The sequence below is a fragment of the Lepisma saccharinum genome, chromosome 7 (assembly GCF_977018435.1).
Source record: "Lepisma saccharinum chromosome 7, izLepSacc3.1, whole genome shotgun sequence".
NCBI classification, from domain to species: Eukaryota; Metazoa; Arthropoda; class Insecta; order Zygentoma; family Lepismatidae; genus Lepisma; species Lepisma saccharinum.
Window position 1 is genome coordinate 20163793 of NC_139235.1, and position 25271 is coordinate 20189063.

Sequence of the window (25271 nt, forward strand, 5' to 3'; positions counted from 1 at the left end):
ATAGCAAGTACTGTTGACGGAAAAATGATAGAAGGTTACTTTTATAATCATGAATGACTCTCTGAAGTGTTCCCTTGTAATAAGAAGAGGTCTGAGGTTCATTGCTCAGTCGAGGTAGAGTGCTTCGGATCTCATTTCAAACTGTAGGTCCAGTCCAGATTTGCGGCCAGTCTTATTTGCTTCTATACTTCAGTTTTAGTGCCAGTGATTTTCAACCGCCGGGGCGCAAGAAGTCCGTTGCACCCAGGGGTTGACGACTATTTTTTTAAATCTAATTTTATATTTGACAGCAAGTCTATGAACTTTAATTATGCCATGCTTGATATATTAATTTCCATACAAACTTTAAAGATCAGAAATGTATTTATGAGTGAAATTGTTGGGATCAGGGCATCGACTTGTAAGTAATTACTGGTCTACAAAGGTTGAGAACCACAGCACCAAGAAGCCAAAATACATCACTAGTTGCTCCATGACCAGGTTTAGTGGCCATTTAATCAAATTATACCAGAATACAGATATATATTTTACTGAACACAAAATTTAATGTAAAGAGATGTGATACTAGATTTTCAAGAGGTAGAGCAGTATTTTCTTTTTTTCTTCATGTACATGTTCGTATAACAAATTCAAATATTGAAAATCATATCATACTATTAGGTTCTATTAAAAACACATACACATATTATGTGAATATGTTCATACTCCATAGATATATTTAATAAGGCTACCGAAATATGAAGATCACACTCGGAAAGAACTGCCCAATCAAAAAAGCCAGCTTTGTTGAAAATACTGTTTATGTCTAGTTACGAATTTCATATTGTAAATTGTATTTTATATTTAGAAATGAGTGTCTATTTTACAGTAGGGATATAAGGGAAAACAATGGAAGAGGAAAAATACTGATAACTCCTGTATTTCTATTGATTTGAGACACTTTTGTGAGAAAAACCGAAAAGAGCCCAACCAAAAAAAGCCGCGGAAAAAAACTCCGTTTTTTTTTCGACCACTTCCAACTGTAGTTTAAACTCATTAGATCAAGCCCGTAGCGAGGGGTATCTAGGCTGGGGGGGAGGGGCTGAAGCCTAAAGGGCGCTATTCAAAGCTTATATTATTATTTTTAAAAGACAGCGAAGTTAGTTTCCCGAAGTAGTTAGTAGTAATAGTACGTTTTTAAAGATGTTCTTTAGACACTGACATAACTGAAATATTCAGAAATGCAAACAACGAATCTTTAAATATAACCATTGCATAAGAAGAAAATATCGAAGAACGTGAGGCGCCAAATCACAGCCGCGACTAGAGTGCCAAAAAATCTAGATACGGGGCTGCATTAGATTTATAATTTAGGAGTGAAGAGCCTGTGATGGATGATATTCAGCGAACAAGATCCCCTACAATTCTTTGCGCCATATTTCGGGCAAACAGACCAGATCCTGCCGTGAAAACATGCCGGGTAAGCATTGCGCATATGGTCTTTTGCCGAAGGGATTGAAGGTATGATTATCATGATTAAATTAGGAAAGTGTACGCATAAAATATCGCATATTTCTTGCTGTAAGAAGGCTTCTCATACGCTTTCCTTAATCTCTCTGCCCGACTTCATTACTGTTTTTTTCCCAAAGTACAATGCATGATGACATCAAGTTTAGGCTAATATCAACCATTCAAAATTTCATTTAATCTCTTTGTTATTTAGCGTCGCTTTTTTGATACTTTTGGATAATCGCGACGAGGAGGATGAGTGATTTGATGAAGGGTCACCCACAAGGAGCACCAAATGCCCAGACCGGGATTCGAACCCCAGATCCCTGGTGTCGTAGCGCGTTGTGCTAACCACTTCGCCACGCAGGTGTGCTAATTCAGAGTTTGCAAAGTTGGAAAAATGTGTATGGTGTAGTCATCTGAAAATAACGCTCTCTTTTACCTTGAAATTTCATTGTAGTAAATCGCTACAGATCTACTATATTTTGCTTCGAATTTTGCAACTCACAGTATATAATTTCTCCACATAGGACTGCATCAAATCATGAATGATGTATTTCTGATCCGTCAGTTAACACAGTTATACTGGAGTCAAAACAATTATGCATTTTTATGTCAGTTTACATATTTTAGATATGTTCGGCATATTTATGAAACAACTAACTACATGGAAAATCAAATCGAAAATCTGATAAATACTCATAAATTATAATAAGTCGTACATATGAATGAATATTCTCAAACGTACTGTTGAGATAGATTTTTTAGTTTACACAATAATTGGACAATTCTGGTGTACACAGAATAACTATTTATTGAATATAGACTAAACATCACAAGTACAATAAACTTTGGTCTGTAAGGAACCTAATAGATGAGTGCAAAATAATTTCTCTAAGACTCGCGTTATCTTTGGTGTGTCGATCAATAACAAGATTCTTGGTTGCAGTTGTTCTGTTCGTAGTTCAGCGCAACCGCCACCAGGAGGCAACACTTCAGCTCAGGGTTTCTTCACGTACGCCACCATGAGTTTGTATTGCGTTATCGCCGAGGTTTTCCAGGAAATTCCTTTCGTCTTTCGCGTTTCTAGAAACAAATCCATCATGTATCGTTCGTGAAGATGCTTCGGTATTCGATCAATGAATGGGTTGACTGCTTTCATACAATCTGTGAATAAAACATAAAGATTAGTGTTTTTTTCCTGCTGAATGCTATCATGGGCGTCGCCAGAAATTTTTGTAGGGGGGGGCAATTCATAAAATAGTATGAATAGTAGAAATGTTAACAATTATTATTATGCTTATGATTTTTATTATAAAATAACGATTTTAAGCTAATAAAAACAAATGACGATCTCCGTGGTGGCGCGCTACGACGCCAGAGGTCCCGGGTTCGAATCTTGGCCTGAGCATGGGTGTCCTTTGTATGTTAGTAACCCTTCATCAATTCCATATCATCACTCATCCTCATCTTCGCTATTAGCAAAAGTGGCAGAAAAGCGAAGCAAAATAAACGAAGTCAATCGATCCGTTAATGCAGACAAATTTTATTCCAAATTCATTATTATTATTAAATTATTATAGTTATTATAATCTTGGGAAGACTTTTCTACTAGATCCACCAAATGAATGAATATCCAGCACAATTGTTATTTATTATTTCTTCACATTTCACACAGTTAGTGTACTGAAATGCATAGTTATTCTATTTTGTTTTTAACTTTTACACACCTGATCCACAAAAAAAGGTTTAGAAGTTAGGAGGAAATGTTAGCTATGGAGTTTATGTTGTGTGACCTCCCACATAAAACCCTAATCTTTGGAATTTTGAAGATTATGAAACCTTCTCTCGTTATTTTGTTGGACATGGCAGTTGATTGCTGTAACTGACAACCTGTAAATCTCATAGGGGCAAGTTCCCCCTCTGCCGCAGCCCTGCGGGCCTTCTTGATCAATACAGAGTTTGTAAAAGACGAGTAGAATAGAGTTGTTTCTACCCAGATTGAACTTTCACCGAGGCTCTTGCCCACCTCCCATCCCTATCAGAGGATGTACGCACCCTTGTAGATGCTGATGCTTTTTCTTTGCTGCCCTTCACAAGGACAACTTCGCCCTGCAACACCCTCTTTACAGTCCGAACCTTTCAGCATGTGACTTGCACGTGTTTGGTGAACTAAAAGGAGGAACTGAAGGTCGCAGATGTGCTTCGGATGCGAACGTACAGGAGGCAGTCACAGAAGTTTCAACCCAGCTATCAAATGACTTCTACGAGCGTCTGTCATTGTCTTGGCTCACTTTCATTTAACTCGCCCTAATATTTACAAATCTTAGGATATGAAACACTGCTGGCCCAACATTAGAACGAACTTCTGCAGTGTTATGAATGTCAGTAAAATGTCAGCTGGTACGTACAAGAGTTTTGCTTTCTTTTCTTGTACACGTCTCATTGGATACCAGCTGTCAGCAGAAATAGTTAGGCAAAACTTCTCATCCAATTTGCCTCGACAAAAGGCGATCGATTCGAGCCTTCCCACCGCTCTACCTCTTCTATACTCGTTGAGACCATTGCTTTTTCTCGCACCATCTTATTGGCTCTAAAATGAATGAATGAAATGTAATGAAAACTACGTACGTGACAAGTAATTAACATTTTCGTACTCGAAGCATTTGTCTCTGCAATCGCACTCGATAATCTCGAAGCCAGCTTCTTCTAGAACTTCACTGAACTCATCACTTGGCCGGACTGCGTATTGGTATGCAGGAACATACTTCTCCACGTCCTGCAGGAATAGACAGAAATAATAAAAGTTATAATTTAAAAAAGTAACAAAAATATACGTGAATAAGATACACGGAAGAAGTATTCAGATATATCCAAGTGCTCTTTCAAGATACACTTTGATACGCCTTTTTACGACGCCCTCGATGACAAGCACGTTGAGTGGTCTACTCACGAACTCGTCACCGAAGGTTTGGGCATTTGTATTATTTATTCATCCTCATCGTTGCGATTTGCAGATCCGGATTTATATATGTGAAAGCCCGACGCTAAATACATCGTTACGCCCCGTTATAACTTTAAGGCCAAGTTATGGCAGATGGTCAATTTTTATCACGTATCAAATGTATCATTTTCGAAAATTTTGTGACCCTATCACACGTAACTCGAAATGCATCAAATCAATTTCAATGCACTTTTGGTGCATCGGTTGATATAGCTAAACGTGTGTGTATTTTGATGCACCAAAATGCATGATTAGCAATTTATGCATTTTGATGCACCAAAATGCATGGTTAGCAGTTTATGCATTTTGATGAATCAAAATTCATTATTAGCAATTTATGCATTTTGATGCACCGAAATGCATTATTAGCAATTTATGCATTTTGATGCACCAGAATGCATGATTAGCTATTTATGCACTTTAGTGTCTTCCCAGAGTCAGCATATTTCTCCTAGTTGACAAATTTTAGGCTTTGTGTGGTTCAGTTAAGAGTTTTCCTGTGGAGGCTTCCTTTGTAAATGGAGGCTTGGAGTTGTAGCCCTCCAACGCCCCCTAAACTCTGGACCTGGCGATTTTTCAAAAGTAGCAGAAAACAGACGCAAGATGAGAAAAAATTCGAATGCAAGATATGACCATTTAAATAATACATATTGCTTCATTTCACTTCGCTTGTTGTGCCACTTTTGGCTAATTTGCGAAGATGGGGATGAGTGATGATGTGATGATATTGATGAATGGACACTCACACACATCCATGCCCAGGCCGGGATTCGAACCCGGGTCGTAGCGCGATGTGCTAACCACTCCGCCACGGAAGCCGGCTAAAGAATATATATCAAGGATATATTGAAAAGTAACATATTGCACACGCCTGTTCACATAAAGTGACACTCTTTATAAAGTTGGACAGTTGAAGTAGGCGTAACTTTAAGGGAGAATTCACACCGAAGAGACACGCGACACGAGTGTTTCACACCGAAGATACAATATGCACGCGACACTGGTTTGTTTGCTCAGTTCGCATGATGGTACTGATATGTAAATTGTGTTGTAAAATTTGTGCAAATTATTGAAAAGCGAATACCTAAACACTAGAGAAATGGTTCTCAACCTTCGTGAAACCATGTCCGGTATTTTTTTTTTAAGTCAATGCCCTTAGCCCAAGAATTTTCCTCGTAAATACCTTTACAGTATTTAAGATTTTATGCATGAATTAAATGTACCTATGAAATTAAATATTGATAAATAAATTCCAGCATAATCATAAATATTAATAATAGTTTGATTACGTGTGTAAGATTGTTGACAAATATAAAAATACGGATGACTAAGTGGTAACGTCGTCTACTTGTAATTAAGTGATCCCGGGTTCGATAACCGGTGGAGGCACATGGGGGGGGGGCGGGTCCCACTTTAAACTGTATAAGTATATTTGTGCATAAAATGGACTTAAGAAACGAAAGCTCACAACTCAAATACCATATTGGGATTATGATACTTTTAGCAGATCCTTTCACAGCTCAGTATAGCTCATGCGAGGGCACTGTATCGGGTCGCTGCCCGGCGATTGAGAAACAATACACCGGAGTAATTTACCATGTTGACTGATCTATTTTGGACTAAAGTGCCTCCATATGCTCGCTTTTTCAAATAAAAGCAGCCACGTGCATCTTGCCGTGTCTCTTTCGGTTCGAAAGGTTGCATTGATTACTGAGTGTTGGCTTCCAAGCGACAGGTGTCTCATGTCGCGTGTCGCTTCTGTGTGAATTCTCCCTAACTGAACAGGAGTGTACAAACCAGCGCTTGAAGTGGAAAATGTTAGCTGGGGAGATGTTTGGTCGAGCCTTGGGGTTAGACCCCCCCCCCCCCCACTTCGAGCACTGGTACAAACCACTTTTTGAGTTAAATCTTGTAATACCTTGACATGGAATTTTGATAGCTTATTACTTCTCTCATTTTGCCTACCTTTTCAGCCATGTCTAGCTATTAGCGACGATGAGGGGGTGGGGGCAATTAAGGCTATGTGAAATTGATGAAGGGCCAATCACATAGAAACGCCTATACTCAAGAGGATTCTAACCAGGACCTTCGGTAGCGATCATTACTAGGACCCAGATTTTTATGCATTTACATGTATTTTCCTTTGTATGTGGCTAGCCAAAAACTACAAATGTCGGTGATTTTGTTACATATTTTGAGGTGTATTGCACATTTTCCGTTTAGAGTAAATATTTTAAAATATATTGCATTATTTGCGCCAGTTGAGTAATCATGATAGGGGACAGACATTCAAAATATGATTTCTTACTTAAAAAATTAAGAACTTTTGCCACTTGTTTGTTTCCTGCCATGAAAGTCAAACCGCAAGAATGAAGACACTGTGTTTATTTTGTTCGTCAGCAATGTCGTATTTTGCAAATAATTTCTGCTGAGTCTGGGAATGTTGACCGCATCAATCATTATTTAAAAATTACTTCCTTTTAAATAACTGTATAACTGTTCATTCTGGCAGGAGCCTAAAGAAATGGCAAGTAAGACTGTAGATAATATTATACTGAATATCTTAAAATTCTACATATTTCAGTGATTTTCCTACATATTTATGTATATAAGCATATTTAGGCTACATGAAAATTCAAGCCTCAATCATAGCCACTCTTCTCGCTCGGCCAATGAACTTCTTATAAGTACCACACCATCATAGATACTCACACACATTAACGCTAGTGATTGTTGGAATTTGATATTGATTTTATGTCCTCAAACATCAATATTTACTGCATGAACTCATGTGGTTTTCTAGTTTCAAGATTAAAATCACTACTTGATATTTTCACTTTTTCTTCCAAAGGCGTATCTCAGAAGCAGACGACATTTTGAATGAGACCTTGTAAAACTTACCTTCATGTACGATTCCCACTGTGGTTTTTCTGCCATCTTCTCATAAATTGTGAACAAAGGGTGTTTTGCGAGGAAAACAAGCAAAGCCTCTCCACCCGGTTTCAGCAAATTGAAGATGTTGCTCGTTGCTCGACTGTCAATGAAACAAAATAAAATTCAAATGAATTATTTGGTTAATAACTTATCATTAATTAAATTCAGTGCTGTGAATGTTATGTTTAGTACCGTTTGTGTTTATTTATTTCCCTCAATTCTAACACTGTAGCGTTTCGTTAATTATAATTTTATAAGCAGTTTCCTGGTGTAGGGATTTCACAAATGACTGTCTCGTTCTCAATCTCGTGGTGATATTTGAAAAATGAAGAAAAATGAACTGTTTGGATTTCCAAATCTTTTTTTTTTTTCAAGCATATAAACAAATCATAATCAAATTATTTAAAAAAATGGAATCTTTACTAAATTTGGTAATTTTTGCAAAACTATTTGGTAATTCTAAACAGATATGCACGTACTAAAATAATTTAGTAATGATGAACAATCACTAAAAAGAATTTCGTACAGGAGAACAATTAGACTATTCTTCTAAAAAGAATTTGGTTCTGGTGTAGCCAATCAAAACAAATAATTGTTTACCGGCAACTATTTTCTACTTATTACAAATATGTCTCCGTGACAAAAATTCACAGATTTACTGAAATTAACTAAAAAACAGGATTGTTAATAATGTCCAGGAATTTTAAATACATTCAATTCCGGTCCAGGAGAGAAAATCAACAGGCGTAAATGGGTTCTGGACCGCAAATAACCTTTTTTTATGTTTAAAGTATTTAAATTCTGTCCAGGAATCTTTTTCCGGATGAGTTTAAATACGGCCCAGGAACATTTTTTTTCAATGAAAACAATACGCAACTTGGACCGAATTGAAATTGTGTGAGAAAAAGGTTCCAGTTCTGTTACGGAGCCCAATAGAACCCATTGGAAGTTATTGATTCCAGGACCTTTAACAACCCTTCTATATCTATAAATATTCAATGAAGCCACCCGTTTGTCATGTCTCAAACAAGTCACACAGTAAAACTATTTTCATTTAGCCGAGATTTACAAATAAACTTTCATTATCATTTACAAAAATTATGAAGGAGACACTTGTCCTGCCTCGTCCTTATTTTCATGTCGACCAGTCTTGAAGGTCTCAACAAGTAATCCTTGGCTCGATTTTAAATGTTGGACTCTGCCTCTGATTAGCAAGGTCAGGTAAGGATAGACACTTCCAAGATATGCATACAAAACTTGATATTATTCATGTTTCATTTAACTACTACCTATATACTTGCTCCTCTAGTTCACTGTCACTTTCACCTCATTCTTATAGCTTATGTACATATAAAGGCTGTGTAAACAGACACAAACAAGCACGTCTTGCCAGTGATTCGAACACCTGGCGACTAGATTATAGCGAGTATTATATGAAATATTGACCTAAATGAAACCTGTGCTAAATGTTTATTTTGTTTTAAGTAATATCTTTCTTTAAAAGAAATTGCGCTGCGCCGCCATATGTCTGGCAAAGAGATCAGATTTTGCATTGAAAACATAAAGCATGATCATACTCGTATGAGGAATGTGTACGTGTAAAATACAGCAAATTTTTCGCTGCAAGAAGATTTCTCATACGCCTTCTTTAACACGTGCTAATCTGTTTGCCAGAATTCATGCTGCTTCTTCCCACATTGCACTGCGTGGTGACGTCAAGCTGAATGTCATCCATTGGAAACTAGCGAGATCAATTCCTAAGGACCGATTATGCACCTCACGCCCTACCGTTACGCTCATGCCAGTGGTCTTACCTAAGATCGCTGATCCAGTGTAGACAGTAAAAGGAGAATACTTTATGGTACCCTTCGGTGAGGAAACATCTTTTCGGTTCCAAAATGTCCATCTGCTGGAAATCTAACTTTGGGTGCTGATAGAGCCTCCTGGCGTACTCCACCATGGTCTCGGATATGTCTGTGGCCACCAGACGAGAGAAGGATGGTAGAGCAGGCAGGAGGTCGTTTCTTGTGATGTCTCCCGTGCCACAGCCGATGTCCAACACCCTCTCTTCATCTCCCCAGCTCATGAGGTCCACAAACTCTGTGATCAGTGCAACAGCGTCCTTTCTCTGCATTCCATTGTGTGATGCGTATAGTTTTGGTTTGTTCATCTGAAAATCGACAATGAGATCTTAGTTGCATCAGGTAGTCAAGTTTTAAGCACATATACATCAATGGTATTCTATAGCAGTACAGATTTATCATAGCAATGTTATTAATAGTAGTACGTGCTAGTCGACCTTTTGGGCGGAGTGGTTAGCACAGCGCTTTAGTGTGAGTGTCCCATCACCAATTTCATCATTTATCATCACTGATCCTCATATTTTCGATTAGCGACAAGTTGCAGTAAAGCGAAGTAAAATATACCAAATCAATCAGTTGTAATACCTACTTATTACTATTATTGGTTGGCTTTCATCCCAAACACACATTCCGCGAATATTTATTTCGAAAATCAAAAGAAAGTCTGACTTTGAAGAGTGAGTTGCAATAATTACCTTCAACAATATTAAAAGCAAGTATTTATCCTGACTAAATCGAAGTCCTGAAACTTACCTTCAACATAAAATACAGTACTTGCTTCATTGCAATTTATATTTTCTTTTAATGCGTATATGCGATTGAAACGAAATATCCCTCATTAATGTTTGCCAGTAATCTTATTTGCAAAACACTGATTTGCACTGAGATAGAAATTTTAAGAAAAATAACACTTCTCGCAATCATTGTAAAATATCGAGATGCTCTTTCACAGATCTTACCTCTCCTAGAAGGTATATTAATGGCATAGAAGTTAAAGAAAAGTAGAGAAAAGCAATTGTGCTAATGCACATCTCTTTTTGGGCATATATGCCAGGAATTATATCTGCCAGTAAGAACATTAAACTACATAGTTCAAATATGGTGTAGAATTATTATTTTCCAAATAACATAAATAAAGACGAAAGTTTCATTTCCTTAGCAATAATTGGGTTTTTAATAAGATTACACAAATAATATGTGTATTATTGATATTAAAGTTTGCTCTTCTCCATTGGTTTGTTTGATTGATTGATTTGCTTTATTTTACTTCGCTTTTGTACCACTTTTGGCTAATTTGCGAAGATGGGGATGAGTGATGATATGATGAAATTGATGAATGAACACTCACAAACGACCCCTGGCGTCGTAGCGCGATATGCTAACCACTTCGCCACGGGGCCGGCTCTTCTCCATGGGATCGTATACGTGTAGCTTAATATTATACATATCCTTTCCTTTCGAAAGATGCCCAGAATATGTGAAACAAACTGAAGAAATCATTTTCTGTGATTTTGTTGCATGCAATTTTTTAAAAAAATCACTATAAAAATGGATCGTTTACAAAGTGTGAAGCATATTATATAACATAAATGCACTTTTTTATTTTAAAAAATAAGCAATCTTTGCTGAAAAAAATACGTTAATTACCTAAGTGTTGTAATTTATATGCAATTTCTGAATCAGAGAAGGTTTTTGTTGCGTGAAGCTACTAAATTACGTGTTAGTTATAGGTTAGTTATTTTTTATTTATATTTAATTACCCTAAGTTTGAAAATAACCTCGATATTGAGCACCAAAGCCAGCTTTCCAATATTTATTGCTTTTTCCGGAGATTTGCTTATTATATTTGTCTTTTATGAGCTTCCAATTCACAAAACTTAGGGCCAGTATTTGAATAAATCATAGGCGCTGCTGGAAACGGCAGTTTACTATACAGAAAGCTAAATGCAGGCCAGTATTGACTCATCTAGTATGCGAATTTTTGGCAGCAAATTTCTCGTTAAAGAAAACAGACGTTTTCGTTATCTCTTTAACGTACAACCGCAATTTTTCATATTCTTGCAAAACAACGGCGTGGTTGGAAACACTGACAGAGGGTTACGTCATCGAACTTACGCAACACGTAGAGGAAGCAAGTAAAAACAACGGCAATTGTGCGTCGGAGATATATTTCTCTTCAAAAATACATGAATTCCCGGTCCAATAGATTCAATGATGAAAGAAAATACGTCCACGAACTTTGACAATGCTACAGAAACTCATTTTTGTAAGTAGTTTTTTCTGTAAAAATGAAGAAATCCGTTGATCGGAGATCGAACAGTTACCAAAATGACTTCCACATCCGCTTTTTTATAAGCTATGGTAAACATTCTTACCTAGAGTTTCATATTCTGATTACATTGTGTGCTAAAAGGTTATTAGAGGTATAGGTGGGCTAGTGGAGTGGGATTGTAGCTTCTTCTTCTTTTTAACTGTCCCTGTCAGCATTATCTTGTCGACTTTGGACATCGTTACTGTTTTGTATTTGTTTTAATGTTTTTCTTCTAAAATTGATAGATATAGATAGTTTCTCAAATCACAAACATAAATCGATTATTATGAATAATTCACTTTATATTTCGAGCCTACATTTTCGATCATATGAATATAGAATCCATATTATTGGAGGGGATAAATCTGTTAGAATGGATGAGAGTGATATGGGAAATGGAATTTTCAAACGTTGTATACTTTTATAAAGTGTGATTTGTGTATTTGAGAAAATTGGACATTCTAGGAATAAATGTTGCACATCAGGATTATCATTACCATATTTACAATTTTCTTGAGTTTTAATATGTATTTTTGCTAGATGTGCTTGTGTACGCACGTGTCCTGTTCTTAATCTATTAATAAAAACTATGACCTGCCTTGGAAGTGTGTATGAATTGAACCAAGGGTCCTTGGATTTAAAGTCTGCAATCCATCTATATGCATCACCCACAGACTTAAATTGATCCTTGCACCATTCGTTCCATGAGTTTGATTTTCACTCGTGGTAATAAATCCATATAGCATAATCTTGTAAATCTCTGGCTTGCTTAACATATAAGTCTACACGTTCATTACCTACATTAATATTATGTGTTTTAACATAACTAAATTGTACATCGATGTTCCTTTTGCAAGCAAATTGAACTTGTTGAATAATTAGAATATTAAAAATAGATTGATGACATAACTTAGGATAAGATGTAGATAGTGCTTGTAATACACTCTGAGCATCTGTAAGTAGGAGAATTTTTTTATAATCTTCGACTATTCGATTTTGCTCCCCCGTAACTGAAAGCTTTGTAAAACTGGGATTGTAGTTAACTCGTTGGCTACGTGTGGGATGCATAAGTATTATCAAGCAAATTGTCCATCTCCAGATTCGTTCTCTTTGTTTTATGCAATGACAGCTTCAAGAATTGGAACAAAACACAAAACAGCTGTTGACATCCTCTGTACCAGCATACGAAAAAAATACATTCCTTAAAAAAATAGGATGCAAGAAAAAATTAATGAAAATAGCTATGGCCCCATTTGCCGGGCAATACTTATGCATCCCACAGTACGTCTTTTCTCACAACAAACTTACTTGTTAGTGTCATTTTGGAGATACGTATAATCTATCATTTCAGGTTTATTAATAGATGACTGTGATCTTAAGTCTCAAACTTAATGCTTACATACGTAGTAAGATTTGACTGCAACGTATAGAAGTAAGTTTATTGACCTCAAGAGAACTACACCCGCTGTCACGTTTACGTCACAAATAACTTGATGTTTCACTTAGATTGTATGACCGAACACGACTTTTGAAACTCGCTCTTGCCAATAGATGGCATAAGAAGCAAATAATGAAGATAAGTTTACATATCGCCGGCCATCAGTTAATTAAAATATATGTATTTAGTTGTAAATTAAATTTACAAGATGATTGAAGTGGAGTGTTGCTCTTTTCTACATTTTATATTTGCACAAGTTTTATTAAGTTCGTTGTAATAGTCATCAGGTTTCTACAGAAATGCAATCCAATTTGGAACTAGTCACCAGGTGTATCTAGTTAACGTCTACTTGTAAACTGCATGCACATAGATATGATATTAATCTTTGTTCTTCTAACGTGACGTTCTGCATATTATGAATTCGTTCTCCGTCTTAAGAAAATAATTTCTAAACATTTTGATGATCTTTCCGGGATCTATAAACTTAGTTCTGTTCCACAAAGTTCCCGAATCACTACCGTCATATCCTTATCCCTCTTCCGGGGCCGGGTACAAATGAAGAGGCTAAAACAACAACATTGTGGAGCTTCCCTGTTAGGGGTCTTCCTTCAAAAACGGAGCGAGCAAGAACACAAGAAACCACTAACAGCCTTTGGGCAGTTCGTCTTAAGCCTCTTATCCATATCAGCTCCTGTGGAAGGGGGAAAAAAACACCTCCCCTTTCCACAATTTCTGAGATCAGCAACACGAAGCTAGATATAATTTCCTGCAGCAAGCTAGGGGCTCGAGAACTTCCAGTATTATCTTTCAACGCAAAGACGGTCGACTGGTGAAACTCCTACTTCAGTTTGTTCTGCGAAAGAACATGGAAGAATTTCGTTATTTCATATTCGTAGCCTAATTATTGTTAGTTCCAGGAGAACCAACAAGTTGAACTGTGTTCAAGTTACTCTCCCTTGGAAAGCTCTAAGCCTGTCTCTTACTAATCTAAACCTCTTTGGCGATACAATAGCCCTGCGATGGAGGAGAATACGAGTTTCATCAAACGAACGTCGTGTTGCATCACACAAAACAAAAGACGATCGCGTACCTGCTACCGCTATTATTTTCCTCACAAAATAATATTCAATCTCATCTCCTTATTACCTCTTTCATTCCTGTGAAGCTGGTTTCGTAACATCTTGGGTAAGCAGCAGTTTGTTTTTCTTGAAGATATGACAAAACATGTTCTTTCTCCGTCCGCTCCGAAAATACAGGGTGCCCCAATAAAATATATACACACTTTGAATGATTAAAATCTCAGTGTTTATTAAGATACAGTTCAGACTGATGACCGTTCTCTTCCTGGCACTGTTGGAAACGCGAAGCAATGGAATCGTCAACATCAAGAATAATTTCGTTCGGAATTTGTGCGCATTCTCGATCAATTTCTGCCTTTAACTCGTGAACTCTCGCCGGTTTTGTACCCTAAACTTTATCGTTTATGTATCTCTATGCAAAATGTCTAGTGGTGTGAAGTCTGGTGAACGCGGAGGGTATTCTTCTGAACCTCATCCAATCAATCTGTTCGGAACATTTTGCCAAGTACCACTCACAAAACTGCACTCCCTGGTCCGGATCATCTGCATTGAGAGCATGGGCTCTTCTTGGAATGTAACTCTTCCAATGTCAGTGCGGCCGGAATTTCCCCCAATAGACCCAACTACCCATGGCAATAGATATGAATTTTCATCCCTGCCAGGGTTGTTTCCCCCCAATTAAATAATTGTCACATCTGTAACATATACTTAGCAAATGTAAACTTATTCATGAAACCAGAATCGTTAGTACTTTCACTGAGAACACTTCTGTTGATTGTGAAACTCATGGTAGCCTATAGTCTACACTCGGCTTATGATCAAGATAAGTATTTAAGTATTTGAGATCATGAGTTTTGATTTAAGTTTACTTTATGCACAGATATGCTAAACGGGACTCAACCTATGTTTAAAGTGGGATCCGAACCACAAAGTGCCTCCACTGGGTATCGAATCCGGGATCCCTTAGTAATTTAATTGTGTGTGTGCATTAAAAATTCAAGGAGTAATACCATGGCGAATTCTGTCTAATTTTATCGTTCCCACTTGCACAAGAAAACTGAATTGATGATCTCTTTTCGATAACTATGTAAACAAGCACGAACATTTTTTTTAATATTGATTCTAAGCATTAGTTGTAGAACAAGCAAATGACTAACACATAGCCTATATTGTAAAATGCAATAACAATATGTGTGAAGAAATGAATGAGTGATTGTGTGACTTTCAATCATTTTAGAGTTGGTGTTCATAATATTAATGTGATACTCTCATAAAGAGATTTAATTTCTCTGTAAATATATACGTAGCAATGTATGCCACCCGCCCCCTTCCCCGTCCAAATCCAAAAGTTTAATTCGCACACTGATCGTGGCGATTGATAGGTATCTATTGCACACTGATCGGATCGTGACGATGGTATCTTGCTTCGTGACGATGGAATTTGATATATCTATAAGCGCAATAACGACATGCTCTGGTCCAATCCGTTGTTTCCGGTTTTTTATATTAAACCTAAGGTAATCAAACTCACCCTCGTATCGACTGCGCGCTTTAGTCTAAGCTTTCAAGAATGTTGTAGCACCACTGAACACAAGAAACTGAAAGATGGAGGATCGTTTTACTTAAATATATACATGCAAGCATTATGTTAAAGCTCTTGCAAGGACATCACTTGACCTGCTTTGATACTTGCATTTGCTGCGTTTCGACACCATTCATAGCAGCTGAAGATAAGGTTTCAGTCCCTGACACCAGCTGCCGTGCGCGATGTCTTTTTTTGTCCCAGGAAGAAAAGTGAAACAATATCTGAACATCGAATGAACTTAGGTCAACGTTAAGGCATTCATTCTCTATTTCTAGTAAGATCACTGATACAGCCGGGCATTGTATTGACGCACGTAGTAGCAACCTTCATGACCCTTCACTAGCGCCATCTTTTGTCAGCTGTTGTCTTGAGGTTGCTGTCTTATGGAAAGTAGGAGACGTTGCGTTAAGAAGAAGTGTTCGACTTCGTATTTTTAGTTGGCCCCGGTCAGGAATAATGAAATGTTGAGTACTGTAGTCTCTTGCATTGAGAAAACGATAGAATGATTTGTATGATATCAATGCGAAAAGGAAAGGAAAACGTAGAGAAGAGATATGTAACATGGTCAGTAAATATTATATTTCGTAAATTACTGTCTTAAAGAAAATCAAAACACTATAGAATCTTAGGTTTCAAAACTTTCGTTGATTTTGCGCAGTGAAAATACCAACTTGACTGTACGTAGCAGGAGCGTATATTCTAGGCTAGCTAGGCTATCTGCGAAGCCTGAAGCCTAGAGAATAAAATACAGAAGAAAAATTGATCAGAAATTGTAAATAATATTATTCATTTCAGTGAGATGATGGTGATTCTGGAGTTGGCAACCTGATTTTTTAAAGAGTTGGCAACCTGATTTTTTACGAGTTGCCAACCTGATTTTTTACGAGTTACCAACCTGGTTGTCACTTGCATGACAAAGTGACTTCTTGAAGACGCCGAAAACGATTAAATTTGTGTGTCTAACCACTTACACACGTAGTTTACGCGAGCCTACTCTTCTCCTCCATTGTCTAGGACCACGTGACATAGTGAGATAGCCCAGATCTTGGTACGTAGTATCGTTAATGTACCAGGTGGTTATAATTAAAGTGACGGTGTTCAGAGTGGTACAGCACGGGCTGTAATGAGAGTAGCAGTCTGAAACTTCGTAGATATGCTAATGAAGCAATGCGCTCGTGAATAATGAAAAAAAAAATGTTCCAATTCTCGCCACCAGGGTAAAAATGGCGTTGTAAGCAGTAAAAACTTGGTATAGTTACTGGGAAAACACTATAAATTGCAGAAAACAATACACTTTGTAATAAAATATCGCTACAATTTCACTATTCGAATTACATGAACATTACTAAAGGAAAAAGCGTCACCAAGCACAACCAGGGAGCTCACACAATGGTTAGGCAATGTCACCGACTTTGACGTCAGAGTTACGGCAAATTCCACATTTTGACTGCTTACAGCGCCATTTTTCGCCCTGGTGGCGAGAATTTGAACTTTTTTTTCATTATTCACGAGCGCATTGCTTCATTAGCATATCTACGAAGTTTCAGACTGCTACTCTCATTACAGCCCGTGCTGTACCACTCTGAACACCATCACTATAATTATAACCACCTGGTATTAAAATACTGAATTATATGATTGCAGAAGATAATATGTCCGTACATATTAATAATAATGTGTACAGTGAAGTTATCACCAGTTTTTGGCGGTTAAAATAGAAAGGTATCTTGCGTGGAAACATGCTACCAGATCAAGGATTTTGTATATAAGAGGATAAAACCTCAAAAATCGATATGCGTATTAATCGATAGTTACTCACTGTTCGAGTACGTTGTCTTCCCCCGGCAGATGGTTCTGCTTGTACTGGGTATGTATAGTCTGTGGTTTATAAGGCCTTAGAAAAGTGATCGCACAAATCAATTGATAATATGTTCAGTGTCCCATCCTGTAATAGATAATAGATACAACCATAAAGAATACATAATTGCTTTACACTAAAAATAACCTTATGTCTTTTCCTCCCTATTTCACAGACATTAGATTCAAAAATAAGAACCTGACTGCCTTCATAATCATTGTAAGCTCATACTTCTTATAGGTTGACTGATTGAGGTCACTTTATATTTACATACTGAATATGTTACGATGCTGGTATAATGGTGGGTTCACATCACTGTAACTTTTCGCGCTTAGGCATGACTGATGATATCAGCAGACGCATACAGAGCAGTAAGGTCAGTTATGCCCATGACAAACTAACCCTACATGCACAGAATAGCATGAGCACGGGGAAACTAGTGATCGTGCATATTTTATTTTCTGTTCGTGGCGTTTGTTCAGTGTTCATGGACGGACCTAATAGCATCTTCTCGTTTTCAGAATGGCAGGGTAGTCAAATGAAAAATACGTTGAATTCGCCGAAGATTGTTGGTCCTTTTCTAGTTTGTGCATGGTTATAGCTCTACTAAGTATCAAGTTAGGCTGTTACAGAGTCATAATATTATAATAAATATAACCCGTGGCTCGACAGCCCTTGAAGGGCCTAGGCCGATCTCCCGACTGCCAGTCTCCCTCTCACAATCCTAGCTAGAGGTGTGGAGATCTGCAACCGGTAATGGGGTGACCTTAGGTCAGCACGTCGAACCCCCAGCCGTTATAGGAGATTTCCGAGACCTGGTTACGCTACTCACTCGTAGCTCCCCAATTTCCTCGAGATGGTGGGTTGCCACCGGTCCTATACACATGCCGAGAACCCAGAGACTGAACCCAGGCGGACTCGAACCCATGCCGTCCCTCAGTCTGAGTCCAAAGCACAGCGCCTTGGGCGGCACGTCCACGGAGGAGGACGTTACAGAGTCATACGTGAATAAATTTCAAGTGATATGTTTCGTATTTTTTCATGAATAAAACCTTACATTTTATGCATTTAATATATTCTGTTATTTCGACAGTAGGATCAAAACTTTAAATATTATAGATGTAGGCATTCATCAGAAATTTTCCTTTGAAGGCAAAATTTTCTTACAATATGCTCGGATATACCGTTTATAATAAGTTCCGAACAACTGTGCAATGTTTGATTTGTTTTGATATTTTATATTTAGCATCGTTTTTCTGCCCCTTTTCGTTCATCGCGACGATGAGGATGAGTGATATGATGAAATTGATGAACGAGCACTCAAAATGAACATCGATGCCCAGGCCAGGATTCGAACCCGGGACACCTGGCGTCGTAGAGCGCTCTGCTTACAACCACTCCGTCACCGAGGCTGTGTAATGTGCCTCTCCTAAAATTATGAGATCTAAATGTGAACAGAAATTCAACTAATTCCTTGCTGGTTAGGTCCATATTTGGCCTACAGTGAAGAGTAGTGTTTGGAAAGTTTTTAGAAAGTAATTAAGTCACACTTACTCATTTGGGTCTATACCCTGGTCTACTCAAGTGGAACTGATGGGGCTAAATCACCTCCCGAAACTTCGAGGGAATCAAAATTTTCAAATGAAAGTGTAAAGAACTCTCGGGGAAAACCTAAGTGACAAATGCAGATCCCAGTTAAAATAACCCCCGATTACCATTTTGGTCTTTGAACAACTTTTAAAACGAAGCTTAAAAATGGTCATTACGAAATATTTTACAGTGTATTCCACCGCTACGTAGAACGCAGCTATATGATATCCACTTTCACAATTCCAACCCCCTCCGAAAAAATCCTGCGTACATTATTGGTTTCAATAACATCAATGCGTGAATTTCAACCGGGTTGTTCTTCTATTTCTCTGTTGATCGTAAGCAAATTAACATTTATTGTTGTTAACCCCCTTACATGATAATGAAAATTTGGTTCCATTCCAAATATTGCGAAACTCTGGCTGAAGAAAATTTATTTCCATGAAGAAACAAAGATTCGTAATTCTAAAAATAACTCTTAATTTCTGTGCTAGTTTCCAAGTTACAGTAACTAATTTCAAAAGTAACTCGTTACTGCCAAAGATTGATATAACGTCCTATCGAAGAATAAAATCAGTATTAATTCGTTCTTTTATTTTGGGTCTAACAGCTTTTATGCCGTTTTTTGTCCATTATACATTTTGTCCAACAATAAAAAATACATAATTGCTTTACATTAAAAATAACCTTATGTCTTTTCCTCCCTATTTCACAGACATTAGATTTAAAAATAAAAACCTTCCCAAGTAGAAGCAGTAACTGTTTCCCACTGCACGTTAATGCAGCAAACAAAAAATATACATGCACGGGAAAAGCAGATCACGTGGTTTCATGTGAATTCCACATCATGAATCCCAATGAGGGACGAAGGGAGTTTGGGATATGAGAGGAAAATAAGTGAGTGAGAGAGAGAGAGAAAAGGAAAACGAACGATAGACTGCGAGGAGAAATAATACCCTACGAACAAGAAGACGATTCGAGGGAAGGATTAAGGCCGGATCCTGCTCAAATTTGCCAGAGTAAACGCAAGGGAAGTCCGTTGTGTAAGAGAGGGAAGGGGGCTCGCGGCCAGGTCTTCTCCCGATGTTGACACAAGCCTCCCAGTGTTTCTCTAATCCCAAGGATAGAGCTTGTGTTGCCTATCGGACCTTGGAGTACCAGCACAGAAATTCGCGATCACTAATTTTCACTCTAAAGAACATTGGAATGATCGTGATTCCCTAAAATCCCTAAACCAAGCGCTTCCCGAAAGATAAGAAATCCCTAACCAAGATCTAAAAGAACCCGTTCTCAGTTCAGGTAAAAATCAAGCTAACTTGACATTTTAAGCGAGACAAAATTTATAAATGATGCTCAAGCTACTTTTCAAGTGTTCAACAAGGGTAATCTTACCCAGGTGAAGGTATCCATTGTCTTAAGCCACAATCCATGCGGCCATTTGCCCTTGTACCTCATTCCTTTTGCATTATTAGGTAAATCCCTAACAAGGCTCTTCTGGTGAACTTGCTCCGGAAAGAAGGAGGCAAAGTTTCTACCAAGACACCACACGGGAATTACTTCTATGTTCTTACGCTCAAAGAAGCCCTTGCACATTTCTTGCGTTGTACCTGGTCGTTAATTCCCTGTTACAAGGAACGGACACTGTGATTGGAGTAAACCTGAGGTGGTGGTGGCGAACTGGGGAAGAGTTTTCGGTAGAAGCAAGTGGATGGAAGGGATATTGTTGTGGATTCAGGTATTCTCGGATCTAATCTTCCAGCCGTGGCAAAGTAAACAAGCAAGTGGGACTTTACTCTTCTCCGAGAGCTCTGTACCTCTTTTTTCTTTTTTCATTCTCTCCCCCTCCAACGAGAACACTAATCTCAGCGGATGTATGCACGGAAGAAGCAACGATAGGTTCTTCTCGCAGAGGCTACAGAGTGTGAGAGTTTATATAATCTCAACACGAAGAGAAGATGCGCTAAGCTTGTTCGTCTGATATTGTTGGGGAAACAGTTCTGCGGTTTCATCTTTTCCCCTGCTTTCCGGTATCTCAATTTTGTTTCTCTTCCCCCGATATTTAAACTCCAGCCTCATCGTATACAGAAACTTTTAACCAGCAACGCGTTGTAGTACAGTAGGATGCATAAATATTACCAGGGTAATTAATTATGTTCGTTATTTTTTCTCTTATATCTACGTAGTTATTGATTTGAAAACTCCTGAATGCAGAAAAAGTAATTTTATATCAGGATATAAATAATTGAAAATAATAGGACCTATTACATAAAAGATGAACAGATAAGATCGACAAGAAAACCAGTTTTCGAGCTGCTTGATGTACACCGTGGTAAAAGTTTTGAGTGATAGAAGCCGAAGGATCGTGTAATAAATTGAAGTTATTTTGAATTCTGCTGAATGCTCTAAGGAAAGTCTTGGTTGTACGATTTATTTTGTTCATTTTACTTCGCTCTTCTGCCACCGAGGTTGAGTGATGATATGATGAAATTGATAAATCGACACTCACAAAGAACACCCATTCCCAGGCCGGGATTCGAACCCATTGAACCCAGTACCTCTTGATTACAATGCGACAGGATTCATTAAGCAATCGGTTAGGCCCAACTCTCGGTCTCGTCTGGAAATATAGTTTTCCACCACACGAACGCCCTCTGGGTAGAGAGAGCATTAAGGCAAATAACTTTTCAACAACTCGTTCCATATGATTTACACCCGCTCTCTGAACCTCCCGCAATGTGGTATAGATACATACTATGTATACGCAATCATATATTCGGACTTGAAGCGTTACGTAGTTTGCTCATAGTCGAAGGAACAAACGGGCAACTATTCAGAGCAAAAGTGAAATTTTTCGCGTTTAATCTGTTCGCGGTTATTGCTTTCGCTTTCGCATTTAATTCAGTTCCACGGTTATTTTTTTCGCGCTTATTTCGGCACTTGGTTTTGATTTCGCGCATATCGCGATGTTATCGATTGTCTTCGATCTAAATTACTTTTGCGGTTGCCCTTCCGTTCTTATTTGTCTTGGCGCATAATCAGTTTCGCTCATCAATAACTTTATGTTCAATCCTGTGTTACATTTCGCGGATTGTTCCTTTCCGCCCTTATTCCTTCCTGCGGTTTTTCTACCACCCCCGCGTCACTAGTGACGTTATTCTAATCCAAATCAGGAATCACTCACAAGCATTTAACCAGCCAGGAGCTTGAGAAACAGCAAAGAATGCCTTGACAAAAGTCTACGAAAGAAATGTACACTTCCCCTTTCGCGCCAGCGTTGCCAACCTAACTGTTAGGAGCAAGGTTGAATAATTTTTCCTGCACGCTGAAACTTGAAGTTGCGCAATATAGATAAGCAATACGGGCAATAATGACCACCACGAGATGATGATAGGTGTCGTGTAGTATAGATTGTTGGTCTGTAATTGCAGACGAGCGTCACAAACTTATATCTTTAAGTAGGTACATTCGTCAGAAAATTGTGGTCTCTGCGATAGTAAACGGTACCTTACATTCTACAGGGTATTTCGAAAGTTACGCGACCCGACATTTGAGCGCTTATAACATGGAAATTGCAAGAGCTATTCACACTGGAATTTCTATATTTTAAAAAAAACGTGCACTGACATATTTTAAAATACTTTTGATAGATATTTTCTTCGTGTTTTAAGAAAGTCTGTATAATCTGGAAACGATAAAAATCCAACTGTTGGATCGTGTTCAAATTCTGTGCAACTATGCTGTGAAAAGGAAAGAAGATTTCTAAAATGTAAATATACATATTCATAGGTAAGACAGATTCGTTTAATTTACATAAATTGTACACTTATATTGCACAAAAATATATTTATTCGTTGAATATAAATAATACAATACATGAATAAAATAAATGCAATGATGAGAATATTGAAACGGTAAACTTTTTACATGCAGTATTTCCATAGGTGTAATTTGGCGGGGGCAGGAGGGCGCCTCCCCAAAATTTGCAGTTTTATTAAAATTTACAAGTTAATCGTAGTTTAGTTAACCTCCTCGAACCTTTGAATCAAAGCAATGAGTAATTTGTATGATTTTGCAAATTTAACAGTTAGTATTTAGCAAAATAGTCCTAGACGCTATCTGCCCCCTCCCCCCAAGATAAGTTCGAAGTTACTCCCATGAGTAGCCTATTCTAAAGTAAAGTGTGCGTTTCAAGAAGGATGGTCAACATTCCTATCATATTTTATAATTTTCATAGAAATATATACTACTATGGTGCCATGGACCCCTTGGTTCCGCGGGCCACTAATTGCGAACCACTCCCCTGAAAGAGTCAATCGTGTTGTCTTTGATGTGTCGATCAATAAGAAGTTTCTTGTTTGCCCTTTAAGAGTCCTGTCCGTAGTTCAGGATAACCACGACCAGGAGGCAGCACTGTTGAAGGTTTCTTGACATATGCCACCATAACTTTGTAATACGCTGTCACAGTGTCTTTCCAAGATATTCCTCCCGTCCTTTGTGCTTCTAGCAGGAAATCCGTCATGTATTCATCCTGAAGATGCGTAGGCACTCGGTCTAAGTACGGGCTGATAGCTTTCACGTATACTAGAAATGAGATAAAGACAATGAGACATGTCCCATGTTATGCAGGGGGTAAGGCCATTCTGGGGGGGGGGTTACATTTCGGTCCAAACAATTTTAAAGTAGGGGCAAGAAGTCATTTTTAGTAAAGTGAATGGTAATCAAGAGGTCACGGGTTTGATACCCGGTGGAGGCACATCGCACAGTGGTTCAGATCTCACTATAAACTGTAGGTCCAGTCTCGATTAGCCTAAATGTGCATAAAGTGGGCTCTACAATTCAATCAATTGCGTGAAGTGGCACGAAGCCTTTTTCTACATGCCAAAAATCTTTTAGATAAATCTACATCAACAGATGGCTCTGATAGTGAGGTACATGAACGAACAATTGAACATCGATTGTAAGAAACAAAGACGAACAGGTGGGTAAAATTTTAGAAAGCATTTATTGCCTGTGAATTTGCAGAAGCGATGTAATATGTGCGAACAAAGCGTGCTTGGATTGCTAAGGTTTCACAAAAATTTGTAAGCTGAGAATTCATTGTAATACACTTTGCGGACCAGTACTGCTAACCGATCTAGTTAGCACCGTCTAGTACAGTGGGATCCATTAGTAATACCGTGCAAATTGTCCATCACCATGTTCGTGCACTTTATTTGACCCGATACGAGCTTCAAGAATTAAAAGAACGCTCAAAACAAGCTGTTGACAACTTCTGCACCAGCATACATAAAAAATCCATCACTTAAATACACATAGAATGCAAGAGAAAAATGAATGAAAATAGTCATGGACAATTTGCACGGTAATACTCAAGGATCCCACTGTACGTTGCACTTTTTGACTCTCTCTGCACTGGCTCGTCTAGTTGGTTACACGGTGCAACACCGACTCGTTGATTCGGTGTCAAGTAGTGTATTTGGTGTCTGCACCGTTTGCACTACGTTCTGGAGCGGTGCAGTGTGTGGTGCATCGTCACGTGGTGCGTGGTAACTAATCAAATGAACGTTTAAGGCAGCAGACAGGCATTTGTTGTATCCAGGGATGCCCATTCCCCCAAGGCCGAGGACGCACCCCCCAAAATGAATTGTTCATCATAGCCCCCCCCCCCATACACACACAAATATAGTTTGCATAAACACGCAGTTTTGGTTTTTGTTTGAATGTGGACGATTTGATTTGATTTTTTAAAAATTAAATTTTAAAACTGACAGAATTTTACAATTATCCAGTCAGTTGTAGCACAGGAACACATACAAGCGAAACTAATCGTGCCTGAAATCGTCCAACACTAAAACTGAACGAAAACACCAGGCATTGTTTACCGCTGGCCGAGATGCCAACAATTGAAAGGCGCATGGCATTCGAAACCTATCATTGCATTTGAAATTGAAAGACTAAAGATAAATCATGGCTCACTTCCATGTTTGCTACAGGAAATAGTGTTCTTGTGGAAGTTGTTGCTGAACATCTAATAACCATAACTAAGAATCAATAAAAAGTCAATTAAACGAAACGATCCCCACATTTTTGTGTGAAGTAGAATTGGTAGGTAAACTATGAAA

At 38.1% G+C, this 25271-nt stretch overlaps 1 protein-coding gene across 3 annotated transcripts in view; it reads right to left on the reverse strand.

Annotated features, from left to right (window-relative positions):
• Window positions 1-9411: 9411 nt before the first annotated feature.
• Window positions 9412-25271, reverse strand: part of jhamt (juvenile hormone acid methyltransferase) — a 31599-nt gene continuing 15739 nt past the window's right edge. For 2 of the 3 annotated variants that reach the window (XM_083125822.1, XM_083125823.1), the window contains exon 5: window positions 23010-23730. In XM_083125822.1, the coding sequence (XP_082981948.1) occupies window positions 23486-23730 (245 nt within the window). In that variant the 3' untranslated portion in view covers window positions 23010-23485. Of the gene's footprint in view, window positions 9597-23009; window positions 23731-25271 lie in introns of those variants that run through there. The other variant, XM_083125824.1, reaches the window with a different exon arrangement.